Source organism: Hippichthys cyanospilos, chromosome 20 (genome assembly GCF_059441005.1).
Source record: "Hippichthys cyanospilos isolate Australia breed blue-spotted pipefish chromosome 20, RoL_Hcya_1.0, whole genome shotgun sequence".
NCBI classification, from domain to species: Eukaryota; Metazoa; Chordata; class Actinopteri; order Syngnathiformes; family Syngnathidae; genus Hippichthys; species Hippichthys cyanospilos.
In genome coordinates, this window is record NC_142388.1 from 7,697,130 (window position 1) to 7,718,781 (window position 21,652).

The 21,652-nt window shown below is 38.7% G+C and overlaps 3 protein-coding genes across 3 annotated transcripts; 2 read left to right on the forward strand and 1 right to left on the reverse strand.

Moving 5' to 3' along the window:
• The first annotated feature begins 3,873 nt into the window (after positions 1-3,873).
• ttc32 (tetratricopeptide repeat domain 32) lies at positions 3,874-5,299 on the forward strand. The gene is made up of 3 exons (XM_088403635.1): positions 3,874-4,000; positions 4,086-4,252; positions 4,974-5,299. The coding sequence occupies exons 1-3, from the start codon at positions 3,885-3,887 to the stop codon at positions 5,099-5,101; spliced, it is 411 nt and encodes a 136-aa protein (XP_088259761.1). The 5' UTR covers positions 3,874-3,884; the 3' UTR covers positions 5,102-5,299.
• Positions 5,300-6,644: 1,345 nt separating this feature from the next.
• Positions 6,645-11,790, forward strand: zpax1 (zona pellucida protein AX 1). The gene is made up of 17 exons (XM_088403256.1): positions 6,645-6,788; positions 6,862-6,930; positions 7,218-7,379; positions 7,440-7,536; positions 7,600-7,817; positions 7,893-8,049; positions 8,814-9,022; positions 9,088-9,205; positions 9,277-9,476; positions 9,535-9,649; positions 10,435-10,604; positions 10,675-10,769; positions 10,838-10,968; positions 11,035-11,224; positions 11,285-11,426; positions 11,496-11,622; positions 11,688-11,790. Exons 1-17 carry the CDS (start codon positions 6,681-6,683, stop codon positions 11,771-11,773), a joined length of 2,394 nt encoding a protein of 797 aa, XP_088259382.1. The 5' UTR covers positions 6,645-6,680; the 3' UTR covers positions 11,774-11,790.
• Positions 11,791-13,060: 1,270 nt separating this feature from the next.
• LOC148407168 (uncharacterized) lies at positions 13,061-20,880 on the reverse strand. Its single transcript, XM_088403946.1, has 21 exons — positions 20,858-20,880; positions 20,722-20,780; positions 20,545-20,631; positions 20,221-20,339; positions 20,015-20,155; positions 18,958-19,017; positions 18,713-18,880; positions 18,251-18,353; positions 17,865-18,082; positions 17,635-17,791; positions 17,213-17,424; positions 17,022-17,137; positions 16,266-16,497; positions 15,999-16,113; positions 15,496-15,665; positions 15,338-15,438; positions 14,948-15,078; positions 13,585-13,774; positions 13,364-13,505; positions 13,199-13,298; positions 13,061-13,137 (listed from the first exon to the last, which is right to left on the reverse strand). The coding sequence occupies exons 1-21, from the start codon at positions 20,878-20,880 to the stop codon at positions 13,061-13,063; spliced, it is 2,721 nt and encodes a 906-aa protein (XP_088260072.1).
• Positions 20,881-21,652: the final 772 nt, after the last annotated feature.

The window sequence follows — 21,652 nt, forward strand, 5'->3', positions numbered from 1 at the left end:
GCCGTAAAACACCTTCCCGGCAACCACACAGCGTGACCCTTTCCATTTATTTGCACAGGCTGCCAGTGGGTGTCGGAGACATGGACTGCTGCAATGCGCACATGTGCTGCTCCATAGCTGCTGGATAGATAGATGTCAAGCATGCAGTAGACTGTCACGGACCGTCGAGAAACCAATCGCATCTACAATGATGTCTGCTGTCTTAAATGACAGTGTCCCACAGTAATCTTGACTGAAACACCATGGACAATCCAAATCTGCAAAACATTTTGTGACCTCAACTGCACACAGGTGCATATTGTGTATATACTGTTTTATGCTTTGTTCTATTTTTGTTTAAATATCACGAAAATGCAGTCGATTGTTATACATATTTGCATTTAAACTGTATTACTTTAATGCTAAATGTATTATATTTTTAAATAGATATTAAAACTGATCGATCGATATCATGAGTTGATGTATACATTGTATCTTTTGTTTGAATAAAGAAAAAATGATAACTAGAACAACAGGACTATTTGGTCTCTTTAAAGCATGAAATGAGGATATCAAGGCATAACTGTTATTGGATGCAACAAGAAATTGAGTAAGTACAACCGATTGATTGAATAGTATCAGACGAAACATTCTTAATTTAAAAGATTTGGGTGAATTTTATCCAACGAACGTCACGGTACTGCATATCCATACTCATTGCATGCATGCAGCTCATCGAGCTTGAATGACATCTTAAGTGGGACTATAGAATCATATGATTCTATATTAGAATCATATATATATATATATATATATATATATATATATATATATATATATATATATATATATATATATATATATATATATATATATATATATATATATATATATATATATATATATAAAACAAAGTAAATACCGGGTAAAACCATCGTTACATCGGATCATCAATTAAATCTGTTTGTTTGATGTGTACTTTACAACATGAAGCCCTAAAAAATACATGGACCGAGCACTGACTGACTTTTTGGTGTTTTTTTGTTTTACAAAACATATCTTTGTTGTAGCATTTTAACAAAAAGTTCAGGAAGCTTCCAGGGTCCATTTTTTACTGGGCTGGCAGTGAATTAGTTAATAATTCTACTTATGTGGCTAATAAAATGGCCAGATAAACATACTATTGTTAATATTGGACACACAATATACTGTATATTGTTGGCATCTAAAGATAAAAATGCATTATTTGTATTAATCTGCCATTTTGCAGAAGATCGATCAAATCATTCACTGCCATTGACGGCTATAGACGTAAAAAAAATAAAAATAAAATAAAAATACTGGGCTGGCAATGAATGAGATAAAAGTTAAATAAAATTTTAAAACACCCCCTATGTTTATTTTTTTTAATTGTACATCAAGTTTTAAAGTAACAAAAATCCTACAATTTCACTTTTCTTTGTTTTAGTTGTAAACAAAAGAAGTGTTTTCAGGGTAATGAGAACGTCTTACCCGAAAATGTAATGAAATCATTATTAATAGTTAAATGAATTTAATTAAATAGTTAACAGTTTTAAAGTGATCTGTTTTCAGCCTTTAGATTTTTAATGTGATGATGCACTCATCTGCTAAAAACCACAACAAGTTCTCATTTTCATCATCCCGCGCTTTCATTGCCTTGTATGTAGGTAACATTCCGGGGTCAAAGGTGATCCCCGGGAAAGTTTGGCTTGTTTGCCAAAGAGTAAGCCGGGCACAGAGCGTCTTCTGTTTGCGCCCTCGCGAGTCAACATTTACCTCCAGTCTACTCGTGTCTGCTCTTTTACTAGACAGCTGCGTTGTTTATTTGCCACCTCGCGGGCTTTCATGGTTACCACACATGGAAGGCGAGGCCGCTGCTGCTGTGTCTGTGGGAGGGAGAAGACGAATGTGACTGACACGTCATTGCGAAGTGGAAAAGACGCGTCAAGATTCCAAGCGACGAATTCCAGTAAGCGCATTGCCTTTAAGAGGAAAGAAAAGACTCCAAATATATTGGAAAAAAAAAAACATGTACTTTGGCACCATTTCTACCGGTGCCCATGAGGGACACTTAATTTTTTTCCGGTCTATCAATTGATTGTCCATCCGTCCACCAATCCAGTCGCCAAAGAGGCTGAAATTCGGAAGACTTGTAAAAAAAATGTAGATTAAATTTTAGGAAATGATCAATTGATTATAAAAAGTAAGTCATTCAATCTTCGCTTTTGAATCTTAATTGTTGCACCTCTAAGTTTACCAAATCCATACTTAAAACCGCACACTCATAGGGTGAAGCTAACTGTATAACACAACGAAAATAAAGTAAAACTACTCATCCTTTCCGCACACATGGCGTTGTATTATTATAGTTTTGAAGAGAAAATCGAAATAATAAAAATGTGTTGTTTTCAGACTACCTGCTGCACTTCAGTTTGTACTGCATATCATCGATAGTATCATATTAAAAAACAAAATGAAAAAAAGCAGATAATGAAAGATGAACTCCAGTCACCCTCACGAGGAATTCCCCTATAAGACTAACCGGCCGACTGACTGACTGGAGGTGCGTGATGTATGGTTGCCCGGGGTGCGCTTGGACTTGAACACTTTGTGTCAAGTCTCCCAGTCAGTAAACTACATACCGCAGCACAGAGACACATTGAAGGCATTGCGCATCGGTGTCAGTTCCTGAGCTGCGCGCCAGACGACATTTACTTCAAATTCACGTGGCTGTTTTCATGTCTTCCAAGTAAATCCTTCGCTTAAGTAGAAGTCGAGCCAGAAAAAAAATAGGTCATTGTAACAAAGTGGGGGATTGAAAGGAAAATAAAATGCATCACACAGTGAATGTGACAGGATTATACATAGCGAGTTTATACATAGTAAGTTTTATTTAATTTTCATGAATTATTTACAAACCTGTGCAGAATGCTTCTTGTGACATTACAGGGCAAATATGCCCTTTCACATAGCAAAAACAACAGTACTTACGTTACAAGGCTGTGAGTCAAACATGTGGCTATTTGGATTTCACACAGTGTGGGGATAAATGAGGCACAAAAGGGAAGCGACCACCCAATGACCCTGCATTGTTGAGGTACCACTTTCACCCTTACAGCTGTGTTCTTCGCAATGAAAACTAAGGAAAAATTGCAATAAAAACTAACAAAACGAAACATGAATGGTCGTTTGTCTACATGTCACCTATGATTAATTGGAGGCCAGACCAGGGTGTGGTCTGGATCACACCCTGCTTCCTATAGATCCTAATGATAATAAGCAGGAAAGAAATTGTCTGGAATAAAAATAAACCCATGTGATTGGCTAATGATCATTTCTGGCTTTACCTCTTGTCCCACATGATCTGTGAGAAAATTATTGGATTAAAACGAATCCAAACCTGGTAACTGACCATGCAGTGGTTCAACTTCGTGACTTCCGTGACAGCAGTGTGACATCAATTCCCACTCAGTGCTGGTGTAAAGTTGAGTTTGATGGGATAAGCTCCATTTCCTTGCAAAAAAAAAAGATATTGAGAAAATTGTTGAATGAAATGAGCTAGGGAAGCATTTATTTATATATATATATATATATATATATATATATATATATATATATATATATATATATATATATATATATATATATATATATATATATATATATATATATATATATGTATATATATATATATATATATATATATATATATATATATATATATATATATATATTATTTATTTATTTACAATCTGTGACATTTACACAAATTTAACAAATTTTCATAATGGCCAAAATTCAGCACAATAGGATATTCGGAAGTACAAGCCACACCCACTAGAAACGGAACTGCGTGCTATTGGACGACGTCATATCCTGACAAAATGGCGGACGACTCCAAACAAATATTACAAAATGCAAACGCAGAGTTTAAAAAACAAAATTTCAAAAGAGCTGAAGAACTTTACGACTCTTTTATTTCATCCTGCGTTCATTCGAGGTTGTTATTTGTTGTCTATTAAGAAGAGTGGAGACTTAGAGACGGAGTAATCGGGAGTAAAACGCTGTCACCTTTTTTTTTGCAGGGATTGTGAAGCCTCTTGTTTGGCAACTGCCTACAACAACCGCGGGCAAATAAAGTATTTTAGGGTGGATTTTGACGAAGCGGTCGAGGATTATACTTCAGCAATAAAGGCCGACGAAAAATTTGAAGTTGCGTTCTATAACAGGGGACTAATACATTATAGACTGGGTAAGGACAGACACTTCCAGCCATAAATTTACTTTCGGTTCTTGTTTGGCAAATTATCGTTAATGTGCAATGCGTGCATTTCCCGTTTCCGGCAACGTATACAAAATAAATTTATTGTACTGTACAACAATCCAATTTTTAGAGCTTATCCTCACAAAAGGTCGCAGATTCGCAGTGTACTGTACATTAAAACTATTAAAATTAACAATTTTTGTCGTTCTGGCTTAACTACAACTATTTAGAAACAACTTTAGTGCACGTGTCTTAGTTTATATTGTCCGATTGTAAAAAAACACCGTCTCATTTTAAACTAAAGTGCTGTTTTGCTGTGCATAGCATAAATACAGTAGACTGCAATTTAAATATTAACAAATTGTGATATATAAATATGTATACAAAAATAAAGAAGCAACACCATGGAATGTCGTGTTCGCCTTAATAAAGAAACGTTAATATGCTGACTGTTCTTCGTGTGGATTATAATACGGAATAATCAGTCAGATAAATGTTTATAAAATTTTTCATCAAATAAAAACACCACAAAATTGTAGTTTCATAACACTTGAAATATAAGATAACGTTTTAAATCTTTACGTCATTCAACACCCTTGAATTCTTAAGGACACTAGATGGAGCTGTGCATTTAAATAGCAAAAGCTCCTGTGGAAAACTACAAATGTTTTTAAAACTATCATCTTCTTCCACTCTTAATGTCTTACAGGTTTCTTGGACAATGCTGTTAAGGATTTCCAACAAGCTTTAACGCTCAATGAAGATTTTAAGGATGCCAAAGTTGGTCTTCAACAGACGCTCTTGGACCAACAGGACAAATCAAACAGAGGATATTGATTGTTAACATTTGTTTCCAGCCTGTGCTGTCTGTGTATGTAATTGCTCACTGTACTCATCAAAACGATATAAAATAAAATTTTGTCACTCCACAAGGCCCAATTGTCTTAACTCTTTAATTTGTATGTGTTACTTTTCAGATACCCACCTGCTGCACATTTTGAAACAACAAAAATAAAATCTTCATTCACATCTTAATCTAAATCTGTCTCACAATGTATTAAGTTATTTCTATATTGTTATGTATTGACAGAAAAAAACGATATACGATTAAATATACTAAATACGTTTCTGTTCAACGTAATTGGATCTCAACTATTTAGTATAAACGCATATGCCACTCACTTAAAATTGCGTGTAGTGTTTTAATTTGAGTCTTAACAAAGGTTGTGATTCCTTATTTCTCATATTAGAAACAGCAGAAATATTCCTGGGACGTTTTGACCCAGGTTTTGCTTATTTATTTAAAAAAAAAAAAAAAAAGAGTTGCACAACTTCTAAAAACGTCCAAAAATACTGTAACAAAAACCCATGACTAAAAATGTGTTGAAATGTTCTGCCAATCAAAGAGTAAAATAACTGTATTCAACATTTACTTTTCACAACATTTACTTTTCACTTGACCCACAACATAACAGCAGTTGCTGTTATATATTAACAGCAATTATGATATGTTACTGTGTGTGATTAAATGCCTTTAAAATTGCTTGCGCGTCAGTGCTTGATTAAGGATGCAGAGCACCTGTGCATCATAATTAATAGTGATATAAACCAGGCGGTGAGGCATAAAGAAAGCAGTCAGCCCCTTTTTCACTTCAGAGTTGGTGGGGCATGCTGGCCTTCATCTGCCAAACTCTGCAAGTGTTTACATTCTTGCGACGTGTTATTTTAGTTTGACTGTGTTCGGACTGAATGCAATATGTCAAATTCAGAAGATGTGTAAGTACATCTAGTTTGTGTTTCTCTACTAATTGCGGGAAAGTGGCTAATGTGTTTTTTTTTTTTTTTATTTGAAAGACTGATATGGAGCCTGCTGGCTGTGGTCATCGCCTTGAGTCAAGCAAAGCTGAATACTAAGAGCCATACGGATCCAAGTGAGCTATTATTTGGTTATATTAATTTCTCCACGATGTCCTCACTGTCTAAGCAGTGTTTTCTACCAAAGGTGGTTTAAAGACTGACTGCATATGTAACATGATGAGGCTCTCTCTGGACAAAGCCTTGGCTATAGGCAACCAACTAGAAGTGGAGGCCATCTGTGAGTATTGAGGTTAAAATCTCAAAAAGGCCACTTTTTTTTTTTTTTTTTTTAAACAAAAACTGCTGCCTCAACCCTACCCTTAGATGGTACCAGACAAATTATGCTAACACCCGCCTTGGCTGCTCAGTGCGGCTACAGCATGGAGTCTGATCCGTGGGGCAACACCAGAATCTACACATCACTGATGGGATGCTATGTAGACAACAAAGTATACTTTTTGTTTCTATTAGATCAATGATGTGTTGGGCTGAGCCACTGTTGTAACAGACATGTCCTTTGTAGGAGGATACGACCTTCAATGTTGGCCTCAGGCTGCGAATGTACAGCACTAAACCATCAAATCTAGTCACCCATAACGTGATGAAGACTTGCAGCTACACTCAATGGGCCAACAGAGAAGTACTCTGTGACAGAAATTACATGGAAGTAGGTTTTTTTTTTTTTTTTTTAACCCATCTCAGTCAATTTCATACAATTTCACATCTAATTTTTTTTTCAGGTGTCACACCTCATGTCCCCACCTGTTCCTGATAGGGGTGAAGATTATTTGAAGAATCCTGTCCCCGGTGTAAGTGGATTAAAACTTTTGAATAGCTCAGTTACACTTTATTATTTATCAAATCAAGTTCATTTGTATAGCCCTGAATCTTTGAAATCTTAAAGGGCTTCACAAGTGAAAGGAAGTCAGATGTCTTTTTATCATAAGTACACAAAATTATCCCCTGATCAAAGCTCAAAGAAGGGGAAGGAAAAACTCAATTTGGGGAAAATCAGAAACCTTCAGATGGGACGACAGGTGGGAGGAGCCCCCTTCCAGGCTCAACAGGTTGATGATATCCATCTGTTTTCTTCTAGGCCCGAGGTCAGTACGGCATCTGGAAGATGACGTTCTACACACCTGAGCCAATTGTGATGACGAAGGATGAGGCAGAGCAAGCCGGATACAAAGCAATGACGACAGATAGCCGTGTGGTTGTGCGAAGCCCCTACAATACAGCGGAAACTTATGCCGAGGATGTAAGCAACACATTCGCTCTTATTTAATTAATTGCAGATCAAGTGAAATGCTAATTTCAGGTAGCCGGAGTCCCAATGGAGATTGTCAGAGTTGGCGTCTCCAATGAGTCGCCTGAAGGTGGGACCGTTATAAACATGGTGGCTGCTTGCCCGACAGGTGAGAGTCATTAAACAAACATTCCCCTAGATCAGATCTCAGGAATTCTATTCTTTCGACCAGGCGGCGTCCTCTTCACCGAAGACATGATCTCTTGGCACGTCCCCCGCCGCGTGACTCCTCTGATGGATGGAAACGTGAAGATTCTGGAGATGCACATGGGCATCAATGGACAGCGGCTGGATCGACGTCAGATGGCCGCGCGGGGCTACGCCCTGTCGGCTACCGACTTTCACATCGTGGTTGAGATCCCGCTGGGTTCTCCTGATGGCTACAACAAGGTTCGGAGTGCCCTACATCTGCTCTGCTGAATGTCCATCAACATGACTTATTTAAACTGCTATGTATAATTGCAGAGCCATGCCCCAGATTACCAGTACCACATTACCTACACGGTGGAGCCAATGCTTGAAGTCCTGTGGAAGTCCGAGAAGACTCGCGAAGATACCAGATATAAAATTCTCTTCCCCATCACGACACCTCTTATGCCCAGGACGCCACAAGCAATTGACTGTGAGTCACAAATCCTATTCAGTTTAGTGCAAACACTTTAAAAAAGATATCCAAAACTAAAGTCAAATTTAAGTAAGTTTTCAGCTGTTTGATTGGTCTAAATGTGCGAAAGGCTCAGGTAGTGGCCAATCACAGCTTTGCTCTAATATCACATAATCAAATAGGGAGTTATGTTTTCAGTTAACAGGTCGGAGAAAATGTGAGGTATTGTAATTTAAAGTGTGAATATTAACGAGTTATCTCCTTAAGATGTTTGTACTAATAATACTCGACATTTATAAATGTTAAGATGTTTACTAGCTGGTAAATCTTAAAAGAATACTTCTATTTTGAGAAGTGAGAAATACATATTTGTCATTTATTTTTCATGCATTTAACCTTAAATTGCAAATTTCTGTCAAGATACTCACTCAGGATAACAATCACAGCTTGGATGGTGAACAATGTCTTTTTTTTTTTAAGTGGACTAACAAATGCATTGGTGGTAGAGGGGGGTGACTTGCATTTCCTGGTTATTCTGGACAAAATGTCACTGTTCCGTAGTCTGACTTAAAAAAAAAAAATGTACACGTTTGGGTTACACACTTCCAAACAAATGCTTAATTTGAAAACGTTCTAAAGTTGTGCTTGAAATGAATAGTGGCCATAAAGTGTTTCTCACATGGAAAAAAATTAGACAGACTACACTAAAATTTGCATAATCCGTGCAATGTTTTTTTTTTTTTTTTTTTTTTTTTTTTTTCCAAAATGGTCACCCCTTTTAGTTACAAACGCACAAGAGAGGTTGTTCAGCGTCAACGTGGGCACCTTCCTGGCTGACGTAGAACTAAAGAACATCACCTTTTCTACTGGCACATTAACTGTGGAAGAATGTGTGGCCAAAGGCTTCGTCATCCAAGAGCGCAGGCATCCTAGTGGCACAAAGAGCTTCTTGCTCAAAGTTCCCTTTGATGCTGCTGAAGTTCTCAAACACGTATGTAAACTAATTACAATGTCTGCAATGGTATTGTGTGTGTAAAACGACTTGTCGCTCTGCAGAATCCTGAGCCCTTGGTTACAACTTATACACTTCCTGTCATTTTTGGTTTCCTGATCCAACCTGAAGAAACTCCTTTTGCTCACCCGGTAGAGTTGAGTGCATCTCTACAGGATGTTGGTAGGAAATGTGGCTCCGCCGGACACAAATTTTCATTTAACATGAGGGTAATGTAGTTTCTTGGCTTCTAGTACTTCCTACCATCAAAGGGACTTGTGATCAGCTTTTGTTCTACGTTGAAGTGACATTTGGAAGCCAAGGCAAAAACTTCCAGATTCTAGTTGGATACAAGCCACTAAGCCCTGAACTGGCACAATCTTTCAGATTGCAGGAAAATGACACTCACCTCACGCTCGCGGTTCCCTTTGCTGCCAAACAGATTGTATTTGAGGTGGGTTTCAGAAATGAACAAAAGACTCGCAACTGCTTTCATCAAACCTTTTTCACAGCGCATCACCTCGGATTCGGTCCGAGCTAGACTGGACATGCTACTTTGGGAGCCGGTCAACAACTGGATGCTTGCTGACGTCTACCTGGCCTGCAACTTCCCGATGAGGACTACGAGTAAGTGCTTCTGGAAAGATGTTTTTTTTTTTTTGGCCCGTGTGACTTCATACAACAAATCAAAATGATTGAAACCCTTAATTATAACTTTGGCAACAAAAATGTCCTGTGAGCAAACCTAAACTCATTTACTGCCAGACCAGTTTAATTTTACATCAGTGGTAGTTCATGAATGAAATTTAGGATTTTCCGAAATGTACTTTTACCCTTTGTCATGTGATGGGTCAAAGTAGTAATAAAATGGGCTGAGTGCTGCCCTCATAACTCTAAACACGTTAAACCTATAAAATGACCATGTTAAAAAAAAGATTAAATCGGCGTCTGCTTTTTGATCAATTATTTATAAAATCAGTTACATCACTGAAGGAGCTTTCTGACATTTTTGCAGGCTAAACCAGTTATGTAATGTCAATTATGGCCTGATTTATGTATTTTTATAATCTACTTTTTTCCAGCCCTATTAAACAATTTCAGTCTTAAATATGAATTGAACCTTTTTTCTAAACTTTCAGCACTCATAACTCAAGACTGGTCCATAACATCAGGAGTCCTATTTAAAACTGGTCTAATTTAGTTGCAGCGCCATCATGACTCCATTGCTGCAAAAGTGAACACAATTACTGTATGTACAGTTTATTACTTTGCATTATGTAATGGACATTTTTGCTAGTCAACAATTGGACGCACCGTTTCAGATTCACAAGATTGTAATCTACGTTCAGAAATTTGTATCTGTGAAAAGCTAACCTCCCATGCAAAGTTTTATCAATGCCACGTGTTCCCAGCATGCCATCCCAATGGAACCATATCTGCTCTGGCTGTCAAAGTGGAGTCTGTTCCCAACCTCATCCCCAGCTGGCTCACCCTCAAGGACAAGTCCTGCAAACCATCCTCCAGTGATGACCGTTTTGCTTATTTCTCATTCAGTGCTGATAGCTGTGGAACCACAAGAACGGTATTGACGTTTTTTTTTTTTTTTTTATTAAATCACCTCCCAGTTGAATGACTACTTTCGCTGTCTGCAGTTCTTTGATAACTACATGATGTACCAAAACGAGATTGGCCTTTACTATAACCAACGAGCCACTTCCTACTCTTCAGCCAATGACCCAGAGTATAGGCAAGTCGTCATCCATTATTACCAAGTCGTCATGCGTTATTACCTCAGCTGCGTTCTTGATCCCATAGGCAAACTGTCACCTGCTACTACACGATCAACGACACTCAGGCCATCACGTTTGGCTACAAATCCCGCAGCGCTAACCCCTCAGCAGAGATCGGGATGGGACGACTCGATGTGCAAATGAGGCTAGCTCGCGGTAGGAATGATTTTGGGGGGGGAAAAAAAAAAAAGTTAAACAATGGCTGACTTCTTTTGGTGTCAGATTCCTCCTACAACAACTTCTACCAAGCTGAAGATTACCCAGTGGCCAAATACCTCAGGCAGACTCTGTACTTTGAGGTGGAGCTGACACATTCTAATGATCCTTCCCTGGCGCTCATCTTGGAAAGCTGCTGGGCCACTGCTCATGAAGACTCAACTTCTCAGCCCAGTTGGGATGTCATCATCAACACGTGAGGCTTTTTCTTGCAAATTTCTGCTCCGAAACCCCCTCATGTCATTTCTCTAAACAGTTGCGAGAACAAAGAAGACAGCTACATTACCCGCTTCCATCCTGTCACGGCTGACGCCAGGGTCCGCATCCCATCCCACTTCAAACGGTTCTCTATCAACATGTTTACCTTCACCAAAGAGAATGAGGTTCTGAAAAATGAGGTACAGTACATGCATTTTTAAACCTTGAAATACAGTAAGTTCACACGAGTAACATCTTGCCATTTTTAGGTCTACATCCACTGTAATGCAATGGTATGTGATGTAAATGACCAATCGGAAGACGTCTGCAGAGGGCAGTGTCCGCGCCGCAGTCAGGGCATCACGGGATTTCACGGGATCAAAGCGTTGAAAAGAAGTGAGTCTTGAACTATTGACTTGAAAATAAAACATAACTGACTAACTTGTGTTTATTTTTCTTAGCACAAAGATGGACAAATTCAACTAGGCCAAGGCAGATCTCAACTGGACCAATTCAACTCTCCTCTCAACCTCTTGACTCTGAATAAAGATTCTTAAACTAAAACTTATTGTGATGCCTGATTTTACTAAATGTTTGCCTGCCACTACTGCTGCAACATTCCATTTTGTATACAAGTCAAGGATTTGCCTTTGGGAAGAGCAGCTGCCTGAGGTGTTAATTTACTGTGTAATTACAACTAATGTTTTTTTTTTTTTTTTCTCACAATGACAAACTAATAGGATCTTTCAATTAGATCACAAGATTGATTATGCCTGCAGATCTCTGGCTTTTTTTTTTTTTTTTTTTAAAAAGGACAGCTGCTTGGAAATGCACTGGATTGGTGAAATTTATGCCAAATGTGAACTTAACCTTTACAAATTCCTTGTCAAACTTTTATTCTGATTCTCAGAAGTGCCATAATCAGCATGTTTGACAAGCTGTTTCAGTAATCACTCAGTATAAGTTTCATTTTTTTTCCATTCATTTTTATCCCCCATATTAGGGGGGTTGACAACTGCATAAAGGGCCAATTTTTTTCCACATCTGTTTGAACAATATTTGTAAATGCATAAAACAATTTAAAAGGCTTGAAATGATCGTATATACCTCTTGGATAGTGTTTGCACAGAACTTTGTAAAAAAAAAAAAAAATGACTTGACTTATTTTGGGGCAACTCATGCCTTCAATAAAGGAATCTGAGTGAGTCATTTTCACTTTAAAATGCATTTTTAATTCTTCCAGACACAACCTATATGCAGGGGTAACAAGCTTCAAACACATTGGCTCCTCAAATCAAATCTGCACAAGATTATCTATTTGGTCTCAGACCAGTCAAGTTCCAGTCCTGGAATGCAGAAATCCACGTTTTCCAGGTTTCTCTTGCTCAAGATCTGATGCAAATGATTCTCATCAGCAAGCTCTTCAAGAGCTTAAATATTGTAATAGTTTGGAAGGGACACATCAAAAACATGCAGTTCACATGCAGGACTATATGGAGGTATTCCTTGTTTTTACTAACCATATTTCCATTTCTTCAATTATTTCAAGTTCTGAGTATGCAACTGTAGTGAAGGGAACATCAAACTGCTGGAATTTATATTTCTGCCCGTTGTAGTGGCACCATGTAGTAGTTTGTCCTCCCAACATAACACATTTGTAGACATTTAATTTTATTCCAGTCAAGCTATTTTTTTTAAATATACAGTACACCAATTATATACTGTACCATGTCCTCAAAGTCTACAGGAGGTTTTATGTAATTTTTCATGAAGGTGTTCAAAGTGTCTGATATAGAACAAGCACATCACTGCAGCGTCATGTTTAAAAGTTGCTTTAATGTGAATTGACATAGATGCATCCAGAGGACACTTGTGTGAGGTCTTGCGGATCTGTAGCAGCTCTCTTTTGAACTACAAAAAAAGGAGGCATTTAAGATTTAATAAGAAAAAAAATCTGAGCAAATAGTCTCACTTTTATGCTTGCCGTCCTGGCTGTAACACCGCCTCTTTTTACATGCTTCTGTCAGGCGATTTCCAGAGTCACAAACCACCACATCGCAGTGGACGTAGAGCTGCAAAGACAAAGCCTCGCGAGTCTTCGTCGATAGGAAAATTGATTGCAGAAGGGAGAAGATACCTGCTTATTCAAGTTGTCCCGGTCTTGAGCAAAAGCAAACATGCGGATCTCAAACCGCTTTGCATGGTCCGGATACGCCACGCTTTCATTTTTCCACACAGAATGGAAGATCACTCTGTATGGGTCCAGTGGATTTGCACAGCTGGAGGGCGGAAAATCATTTTATTAGCGGCCCATATAAGCGAAGGAAATTTAAAAGTTTTACAAGAATATTTGTGAACCCATTTATGATCAGATTCCATCTGGGCTGGGATCTTCTGTTTTTGTGGACGGTGGCCCAGCACGACTCCAGCTCCAGGGACGCTTTCGGGTTGGTGGAGCTCATGAGCGCAACCTCAAAATGCAGCGGCTGTTGGAGATACTTGGAGACTGGGTAGTCAGCTGGGCCATAAAAAGTATTGTAGGAATTGTCTATTGGATGGAGTCAGAGCATGGGGAGATATTACATGTTTAAAATTCACACTTATTCATAAAAGTTCTCATTCCAATTGCAAGGTCATAAAACATTAGGCAAATTATTCATTCTTAAACCACCTATATATGCCAATTATGAACATGTTATAGCATTAACAAGAAGCAGTACTAGTTTATGGACCAGCCAAATTAAGTTTATAAACATTGGCCGAATCATGATAGGAGGAAGTGGTCACTTAAATGTGTGTGGTTTCCCCAAACAGCAAGTTCAAAGTGCTTAAAGTATTATGCAAGAAATGCATTTGTATATGGATTTTAGTGATTTCAATTGCAAATTTAAGTGGTTAAATAGTTCATTTTTTTTCCTTAACTGGCTATGAATGGGTTGATTATTCTACCTGTCACTAATATTAGTTTACTGCAAGTAATGCATTTTTGTTTTTAATTAAATGCTTATTATCATTTGGTTGGCCCTGAAGGAGTTAAAGCACTTGGCAAAATGTTTTTGAAGGGTTAGGGTTATTTTAAGGTTTTAACATTTAAAGGTTATTTAGGCAAACTGCTTGGGATTTATTTTTTAAGGATGATTCATTTGAAAGCATTAGGGAAAATGATTTAGATAACCTATGAAAGTCCATATTAGATGTTTCTAAACATGTTACAGCTTATGTTTGGTTTATATTTAGATTTGATCTGGATACGCTTTAATACCAAGGTGCCAGTTGTAAAACTAAATAATTGGAAGTTCTGAGGACGACCTCTTAACAAGCTAAATTGGCGAAATGTTTCTATGCATTTTTAGAGAAAATTAAAGTCATCTGATGACCAGCGCTTCAAATGTGTGGATGAAAAACAAAAATACTGTTACGTTCCATTCCCATTGGTGATAAAATGGTGCAGTGACATGTCAACATGTTCAGGATAGCTTAGCCTTGGCAGAGTTCTGCTCTCAGTGCAATTAATGTCTTGCATACTCCCCATTTATAGACAAGTTCAATGTGACCGCAGGAACATTAAGGATAAGGCCACGATGACGTGTGGCCGTAGCTTTAAAACCTGCCAAAACGCATCACGTTCGAGCACCTCCTCCATTAACGGCCCGAGGATAAAATCTCATTCGACGTGGCCGAGAAGTCTTTCTCTTAAAGGCCTCCCCGAATGGACACATACCCACAGCGAGCCTCATCACCACGTGCAGCTCCCCTCTTCCGTTTTCAGCATATGGATGACTCCTGCGAGGTCTGGCGTGGAAGGGCACGGAGCGACTCGTGTTGACGTTATAGTAGCAGGAAACCCTTAAGCTTGAAAAATATGGAGGGGGAAATTTGAATACCGCTTACCTATAAACTCATCTTCAGCTTTTTATATATCTACATTGCTTTATTACTTAATGTATTTCTTTAATAGTCGCTTTGGCAAGCTATAACATGCTGTGCACTATACAAGGTTATAGCCAAGGTTCTCATAATTCAACTTTATGTGGATGAGGGTTTAGGTGAAGAACACTCAAATATTGTGTGTTATCCACCACTAATTAAAATTGTACGTCTTGGAACTCACTCAAATTGCGGTTCGTCATCCGCTGAGGCGTTTTTTTTATGGTGGTCAGGTCTGTATGGTACGGCGATCTCATTCTCATAGAGCATTGTATGGGATACAAACTTGAGGGAGGAGAAATCAAATCAGTGTTCCGTTGTAGAAGTCAGTCAGGGTCTTACCTTCCTGGTGGTGCCGCAGGTGCTCGCAGTGAAGACGAAATAGGCAAAGCGGTTGTCGCTGTAGGCCGGACGACAGGTCGGGTCGAGGAGGGTCAGCTCTCTGGGGTTCAGGCTGGGGACAGACTCCAGTTTCACGGCGAGCGCAGTCATGGTTCCATTAGGGAAACACTCTGGAAGAATATCAAAGATGTTTAGCGGGTGATAAGCATGCCCTCTATTAGAACAGATTAGTAGTTTTCAGCCATTTTGATTAAATCAGCAGAGTTATGATGTTCCAAAATAATGTCTTAGCTATCAAACTTGTTCAATATTTGATAAAATTCTGTATTATCAACGCCGAGTGATGAACTCAAAAATTGTGACATGAAACTATTGCTAAACAAAGACTTGATGTGCCCAATTTGTTTAATACTGCTGCTAAAACAGCAAATAATTGCTGATTCATATACCCTCTATAAAGTTCCCCGCAAAAAAGAAAAACAAAGCGTGAGGTCAAAACAAACCTGTGAGTTTAGCGGGGAAAAGGCAAGTCAAAGTAAAGTCATTGATTCTGTGGTCATTTTCTGGCTTTATCAAGGTAATTTCAAGTCTGCTCCGGATCGATGACCCCTGAATAGCCTGCATGTGTGGGGAGAAATAATTTCAGAAAATAAGTGTTGGGACAACTCTTAACCCTGTGAATAAATGAAGTGTACCCAATAAACACTTAACGAAAAGGGGAAAACATTTCGTCAAAGCTCATTGAAAGTCTTCACGTTTTGAGGACGTACCTCATAGATGACGTCGGTAGACGAAAATGGCACTATTATACTGAAGTGGGTTTTGTTGGTGGTGAAACTGTACTCCTGTGCCAGGTTCTTGGTCAAAGTGCGTGTTCCCAGGACAGTTTGGAAATTGTAGCCTTCTGTCCCAAACTGTACAAGAACGTAGAAATTCCTGGCATCGCATCCTCCAGCAGCGAAGGGTTGGATTACGGACTTGCTTGGAACTGAAAATAGATATTTTAGTTTGTGTTTCAATCACAGATAGTTATGCAATATGCAATGAAAAAAAAAACTGACAGGGCTGTGGATGTGCTTGTGTTAGATCATTTGCGTGTCAGGTGGACCAATGGGGTGATGGCATCCCCTGCAACTTTTAAAAGGGCAGCAAAATGACTTTAGCCACTCAATACTGTAGATGTGCATCAGGGGGAAAATAATGCTCTGAGCACATGTTTTCAAATTGACATTGGTTTAAAAAAAAATAAAATAAAATTTTTAGTTTACATTATAATTGCATTTATTGTTTGATGTCACCCAATCCCACCATTAGTCTAAATATTAGGGATGTTCAACACTTGCCGTATTTTTGATACAAAATTTCACACAAAAACTAACAAATCATTTTAAAGAAAGACCTGGCTGTTCCATTGCAGGTTTTCTTGCAATGGTAATTTTCCAATTTTTCTCATTTGTAATTTTAATTCCTGATCATGAAACTACTCCCACGGGAGTGCCATTTACTACATTTACTAAATGTACTCACCTACACCAGACAATTTAGCTTCCAGATAAGCAGTGTGACGAAACGGCATTAACTTGGGCAAGACAGCCAGGCCAAAAATCAGGTGCAGCGAGTAGATCGTAACCCCAGCTTCGGTCTGTTGAGAGCAATAACACAATTTTTTTAAAAAAATGAGTTTGAGAGCATTTGCCGCATGAGGACAAAATCTGACCATCTGTTTGACGAACGGGTCGGTGAAAGGAACTTTGAGCGAGATGTACTTTAAGCCACTGCTTTGCGAGTGGCGCTCTTGTATGTTGAAGCCTCGCCGATCGCACTCTTGAACGGACAAGATCTCATCGCCGAAGGTGACGTTGAATAGAGACACGTCGGATGCGAAAGGTCCGATCATAACTTTGAAAACATGCTCATGTGGATCAGTTTCTGTTGGGCAAAAAGGCGTGAATTATATTCTGTGGAAGGCAGCATTTCACCATCTTCTGAATGGATTTTCCAGTTTATTCTCCATCTCAGGACGCCATGTTTGGAGTACAAAGAACACAGAAAATGGTTTGAATATTTTTTTTGTAGGGTTACCTTTATATGTATAAAAAAATGTGTTTCTCGCTTTAAATTAAGAATGATGCAACTCACTGTCCTGGACTTTCAAGGGTTGAAGCTCTGGAGGTGTCATGATTTGGAAGAGCACTTTATATCTGGTGTCTTCTCTGGTGGCGTCTTCAATCCACAGCAGTTCAAGCATGGGCTCAATCACGTAATAGACATGATACTGACTATTCAGGATGAGACTCTGGAAAATTTAACACTAGTTAGAAGGTATAAAAAAATCCTTTCAAAGTGGTTACCTTGGTTTTATTCTTTACCATAAAGAATCCACCAGGTGCCCCAATGGGAATTTGGACAACAATGTACATATTGTCAAAAGTTAGGTTGTAACGATTGGCCAAGACTTCCTCTGAGGTTAGCCTCCTTCCGTCCACCCCCATGTGCACCTCCAAAAGTCTGAATTGGCCGGAAATCAGGGGGTCAATGCGTGTGGGCAGGAACCAGCTGATCATGTTCTCCTTGAAGTAAACGCTTCCTAGAAGACGGAGGAACACCGCGGGAACCTGCAGGATTACTGAATCATGTTGACACCCGATTGCCATTCAAAATAGCGTTAACTTATTTTTGGGGGATAGACCCATAATTCACACATCAAAATCAATTTCAAAGATTCCCACGCATTTTCATTAGATCTCATTGTTACCTTCATGTAGCGGACAAGCAGCTGCAGCATCAATTTGGCTTTTGAACCACTTCCTTTCAAAGACAGCGGAAGCTTGCAGCACAGACACGGGCACGCCAGCGACCTGAAGATGTCAGGTTGCAATTGAAAGTAGGGCTGGCTAACAAATTCAGTTCAAAAGAAAATTAGCGATTGTGAGAGGTTTTTGCGCAAGAGGCAGAATGTTGAATAGGTTTTTTTCAAGGTAACCAATCATGGTTGAGCTTGTGTCACATGACCAAACCCTGAAAACAGGAAACGGTGATGGGCAGTTAGCCTTGAGCCTTGATGTCATTTTCAGTTGACAGCAATTGAGAAGTTTAATTAAGGTCAACGTTTGTGTCTTTATTGCTGAAAACAGCTAAAATGCAAAACCTTCACATCCGACTAACTTAGCACCTTCAGTTAAAATCAAATTTGAAAATACGTAGCCAGTCGACTCACATGTTGTATGTACGTCTCAGGTGCAGACTTGGAACTTCGCAGGACGAGCCTCGCGGCGGTATTCGCGACCCCGTAACCGGCCTTGTGGGCCTCCTGCAGCGTCATCTTTTTCTCCTCGGGCGTGAAGAACACCAGAGACGAGATTTTGAATCCAGAGTCAACCAGCGACTGGAAAAAGTGAAACGTCGGGACGTTTTGAAAATGACAGTTGAGAAGGAGGTTGACGCGACTGGGGTTCGTCTGACCTCGGGACGAACACGGTGGGGCAGGGCGTGATCATTTGTAACGGTCCTTTTCACGGTCACCTGGAAATGAGGTCACCGGATAAGCAAGCATCCATCTCTACTTCTACGATGACATCTAATATAGCAGCCTTGACACGCACATGCAGCAGAAGCCGCATTAACACGCACGCTGCTCTTTCTGCAAGAACCAGTGCATTGACGACACCTCAGACAAGCACTTTATATTAAAAAATAAAATGAAAAGTTAGGATTTCAAATGTTTACTTTATTACATTTGGCCCCTGAATACTCACTTGTTAGTTTTGGGTCACTTTGTCTTCCTCCTTCCCCCAAAAGTGCCCCATTGTGTTTTCAGTTGCAATATCACAATGTTTCATTAGATGGCAAACATGGCTTACTACTACGGTTGTAATTTTACATAAAATGCAAAGATATTTAACATATTTGGAATGAAATGCAGGACAGTGATTACATTTGGTTTTTGTTAGGGAAACAATGCTCAAAATTCTTGCAGGTTTATGGTAGTAAACGTAAGTCACAATATAAGGCTGTCAAGTGTTTTTTACTACAGTACTTGCATTCATTTATAGTAAATTTCTTGTTTTTCAGGTGATCTAGTTTGCATGAAGCTCATTTTCTGCAGGAATGAAAACTTACTTAAAAAAATCCAAGTAAACGCTGAGGGATTGTGCATATTTATAATTTTTCAACTAAACCAATGCCTTAGCAAATATCCTGGGGTTCTTAAATTATGTTTATGTAAAATATGTTTTAATATTTCTTTAACTTCATATTTGAAGTAAAAACAAACCGAAGTGGAAAAAAAAATAATTGTTAAAGAGAATCTTAAATTCAGTTTTGTAAGTGCACGTCAATCATCATGAAGCATTAAAATATATATATATATATATCTAGCGTCAACCCTGTGTTTATATTCTATGGTTTATCATACATCACTATATGAAATGTGGGTCCCACCACAGTAACACTATTTTTTTTTGTTTTGTTTTTAAACCATGGGCTCCACTATTATTTTATTTGCCCATCCCTGACATACCTCCATATAGTTTCGGTCACAAACTATCTCCCTGGAGGCCAGGGAGTTGTAGTGGCATGTTTCAGCCACCTGGTAAACATCATCTTGAGCCGCTGATTTAGAATAGAGCCTGAGATTTAACACCGTTGTGAAACCATTCCCCTAGATGAAGAAATGAAAAATTATCAAAATCATGTACACCGTCTACAAAAGTGCATTGTGCATACCGTGTTTTGAACAAAACAGTTATGAAGGGAGGCGTAGATTATGATGGTTCCTTGCTTGTATGTCATACTGAAGCCGCATCTTGTTGCCAAACTTTGTGTAAGTTTAATAGCAGAATTACCTGAAATGAAAAGCGTCCAACTGAAAACTGAATTCGACACCAGAGCGTTGTTACCAACTCTGCCAAATTCAAATCATAAATTTATAAATGAGGCTCCAAACCTACGAAGGCAGACATTTTCTGCTCACAATATGATGTGGGCATGTCCTGAATCACTTTACGGAAGTGTTAGAAACAAATTAATTATTTGTAACTGAGAATTTACCAACAACAACGGAAACTTCCAGATATTGCTTCGGGAGAGGACGAACATCCACACGCAGGATATTTCCAAGGCATTTTGTGTGAATAACTAAGGTAAAAGACATCATAATAGAGTCACAATATTAAAAGTGAGAAATGCAACATACACAAAAAAAAAAAAAGAAAAGCAAGAACTTACTTGGGGAGGGCTGCTTTCTGGCCTCTAAATTCCCAAGTAAAGAAAGCAGAAAAATCCACCTGGAAAACACAGATTACGCTCAAACCAGGAACGCCAAAAAAAAAAGAAACAAGAAGACAAGGGGAGCACAACAAACCCGAGTCCGAACGCAGTGGCCATGGCACAAACGGGGGAAAACAGAACCAGAAAGTGCCTGTTCCTTCAGCTTATAAGAATGTTTGGGGTGGGACCCCCAAATCTTTCAAACAGGAAGAGAAGTTGCAAAATTACAACTGCACACAGGTGGACTGCATTACAACCTGATTGGATGTTTGACTGCTGTACTGGCCCTTTAAGATGAGAGGAAAAAGTAAGATGATTTGATTTACACAGTACAGTATTATTATTTTCTTTAGCATGGTGTTCATACTGTTTGCAGACATAAGAATAGAACTGCAATACAAACCAAACATTTCCATTTTCAAATGTTTTGTCGTTTTTGTCCAAATAAATCATGACATCACGTCATCCTATCAAGGCCTGACTAACACTTAAGCGGCTTGACATCTCAAATGATTATACATATTAAGGTGTCACAGGAGGACACAACAAGGTTTCAGATATATTGGCTGCGAAGGGGCAGCCTTGCCTGAAGTAATTTGTCACATTTGTGGGCGTCACGTCGCTATGAAAATGCACAGAAACGCCCTTGACCTCTGGAAACTTTCAGAGTTGATGATGTGTTTTTTTTTTAATACTAATTTCTCTTTTAGTGTTTTTTTTTTTTTTTTTTTTTTTTTTACCATGAGCCATACATTATCTGCATTGTCACATGTCGCTAGGCAGAATTTTGGGGGCAAAATTGCTGACTGACATAATGAAAACATGATCATTAGTTTGGGGTTCATTACAAATAAATCAACTTTCCAGTCGATGCTCTAAGGAACAGTAA

What these genes read in the sequence shown, in the direction of transcription:
- zpax1 (XM_088403256.1), top strand. Translation starts at nt 6,681, where the DNA reads ATGTACAGCACTAAACCATCAAATCTAGTCACCCATAACGTGATGAAG. An exon ending in GTGACAGAAATTACATGGAA is followed by an intron (nt 6,789 to 6,861) that starts GTAGGTTTTTTT and finishes TTTTTTTTTCAG; the next exon opens with GTGTCACACCTCATGTCCCC. An exon ending in GCTGTGGAACCACAAGAACG is followed by an intron (nt 10,605 to 10,674) that starts GTATTGACGTTT and finishes CGCTGTCTGCAG; the next exon opens with TTCTTTGATAACTACATGAT.
- ttc32 (XM_088403635.1), top strand. Translation starts at nt 3,885, where the DNA reads ATGGCGGACGACTCCAAACAAATATTACAAAATGCAAACGCAGAGTTT. An exon ending in TCATCCTGCGTTCATTCGAG is followed by an intron (nt 4,001 to 4,085) that starts GTTGTTATTTGT and finishes TTTTTTTTGCAG; the next exon opens with GGATTGTGAAGCCTCTTGTT. An exon ending in ACTAATACATTATAGACTGG is followed by an intron (nt 4,253 to 4,973) that starts GTAAGGACAGAC and finishes AATGTCTTACAG; the next exon opens with GTTTCTTGGACAATGCTGTT.
- LOC148407168 (XM_088403946.1), bottom strand. Translation starts at nt 20,880, where the DNA reads ATGGCCACTGCGTTCGGACTCGG. An exon ending in GCTAAATTGTCTGGTGTAGG is followed by an intron (nt 16,498 to 17,021) that starts TGAGTACATTTA and finishes ACACAAACTAAA; the next exon opens with ATATCTATTTTCAGTTCCAA. An exon ending in CCTGCGGCACCACCAGGAAG is followed by an intron (nt 15,439 to 15,495) that starts GTAAGACCCTGA and finishes TCCTCCCTCAAG; the next exon opens with TTTGTATCCCATACAATGCT.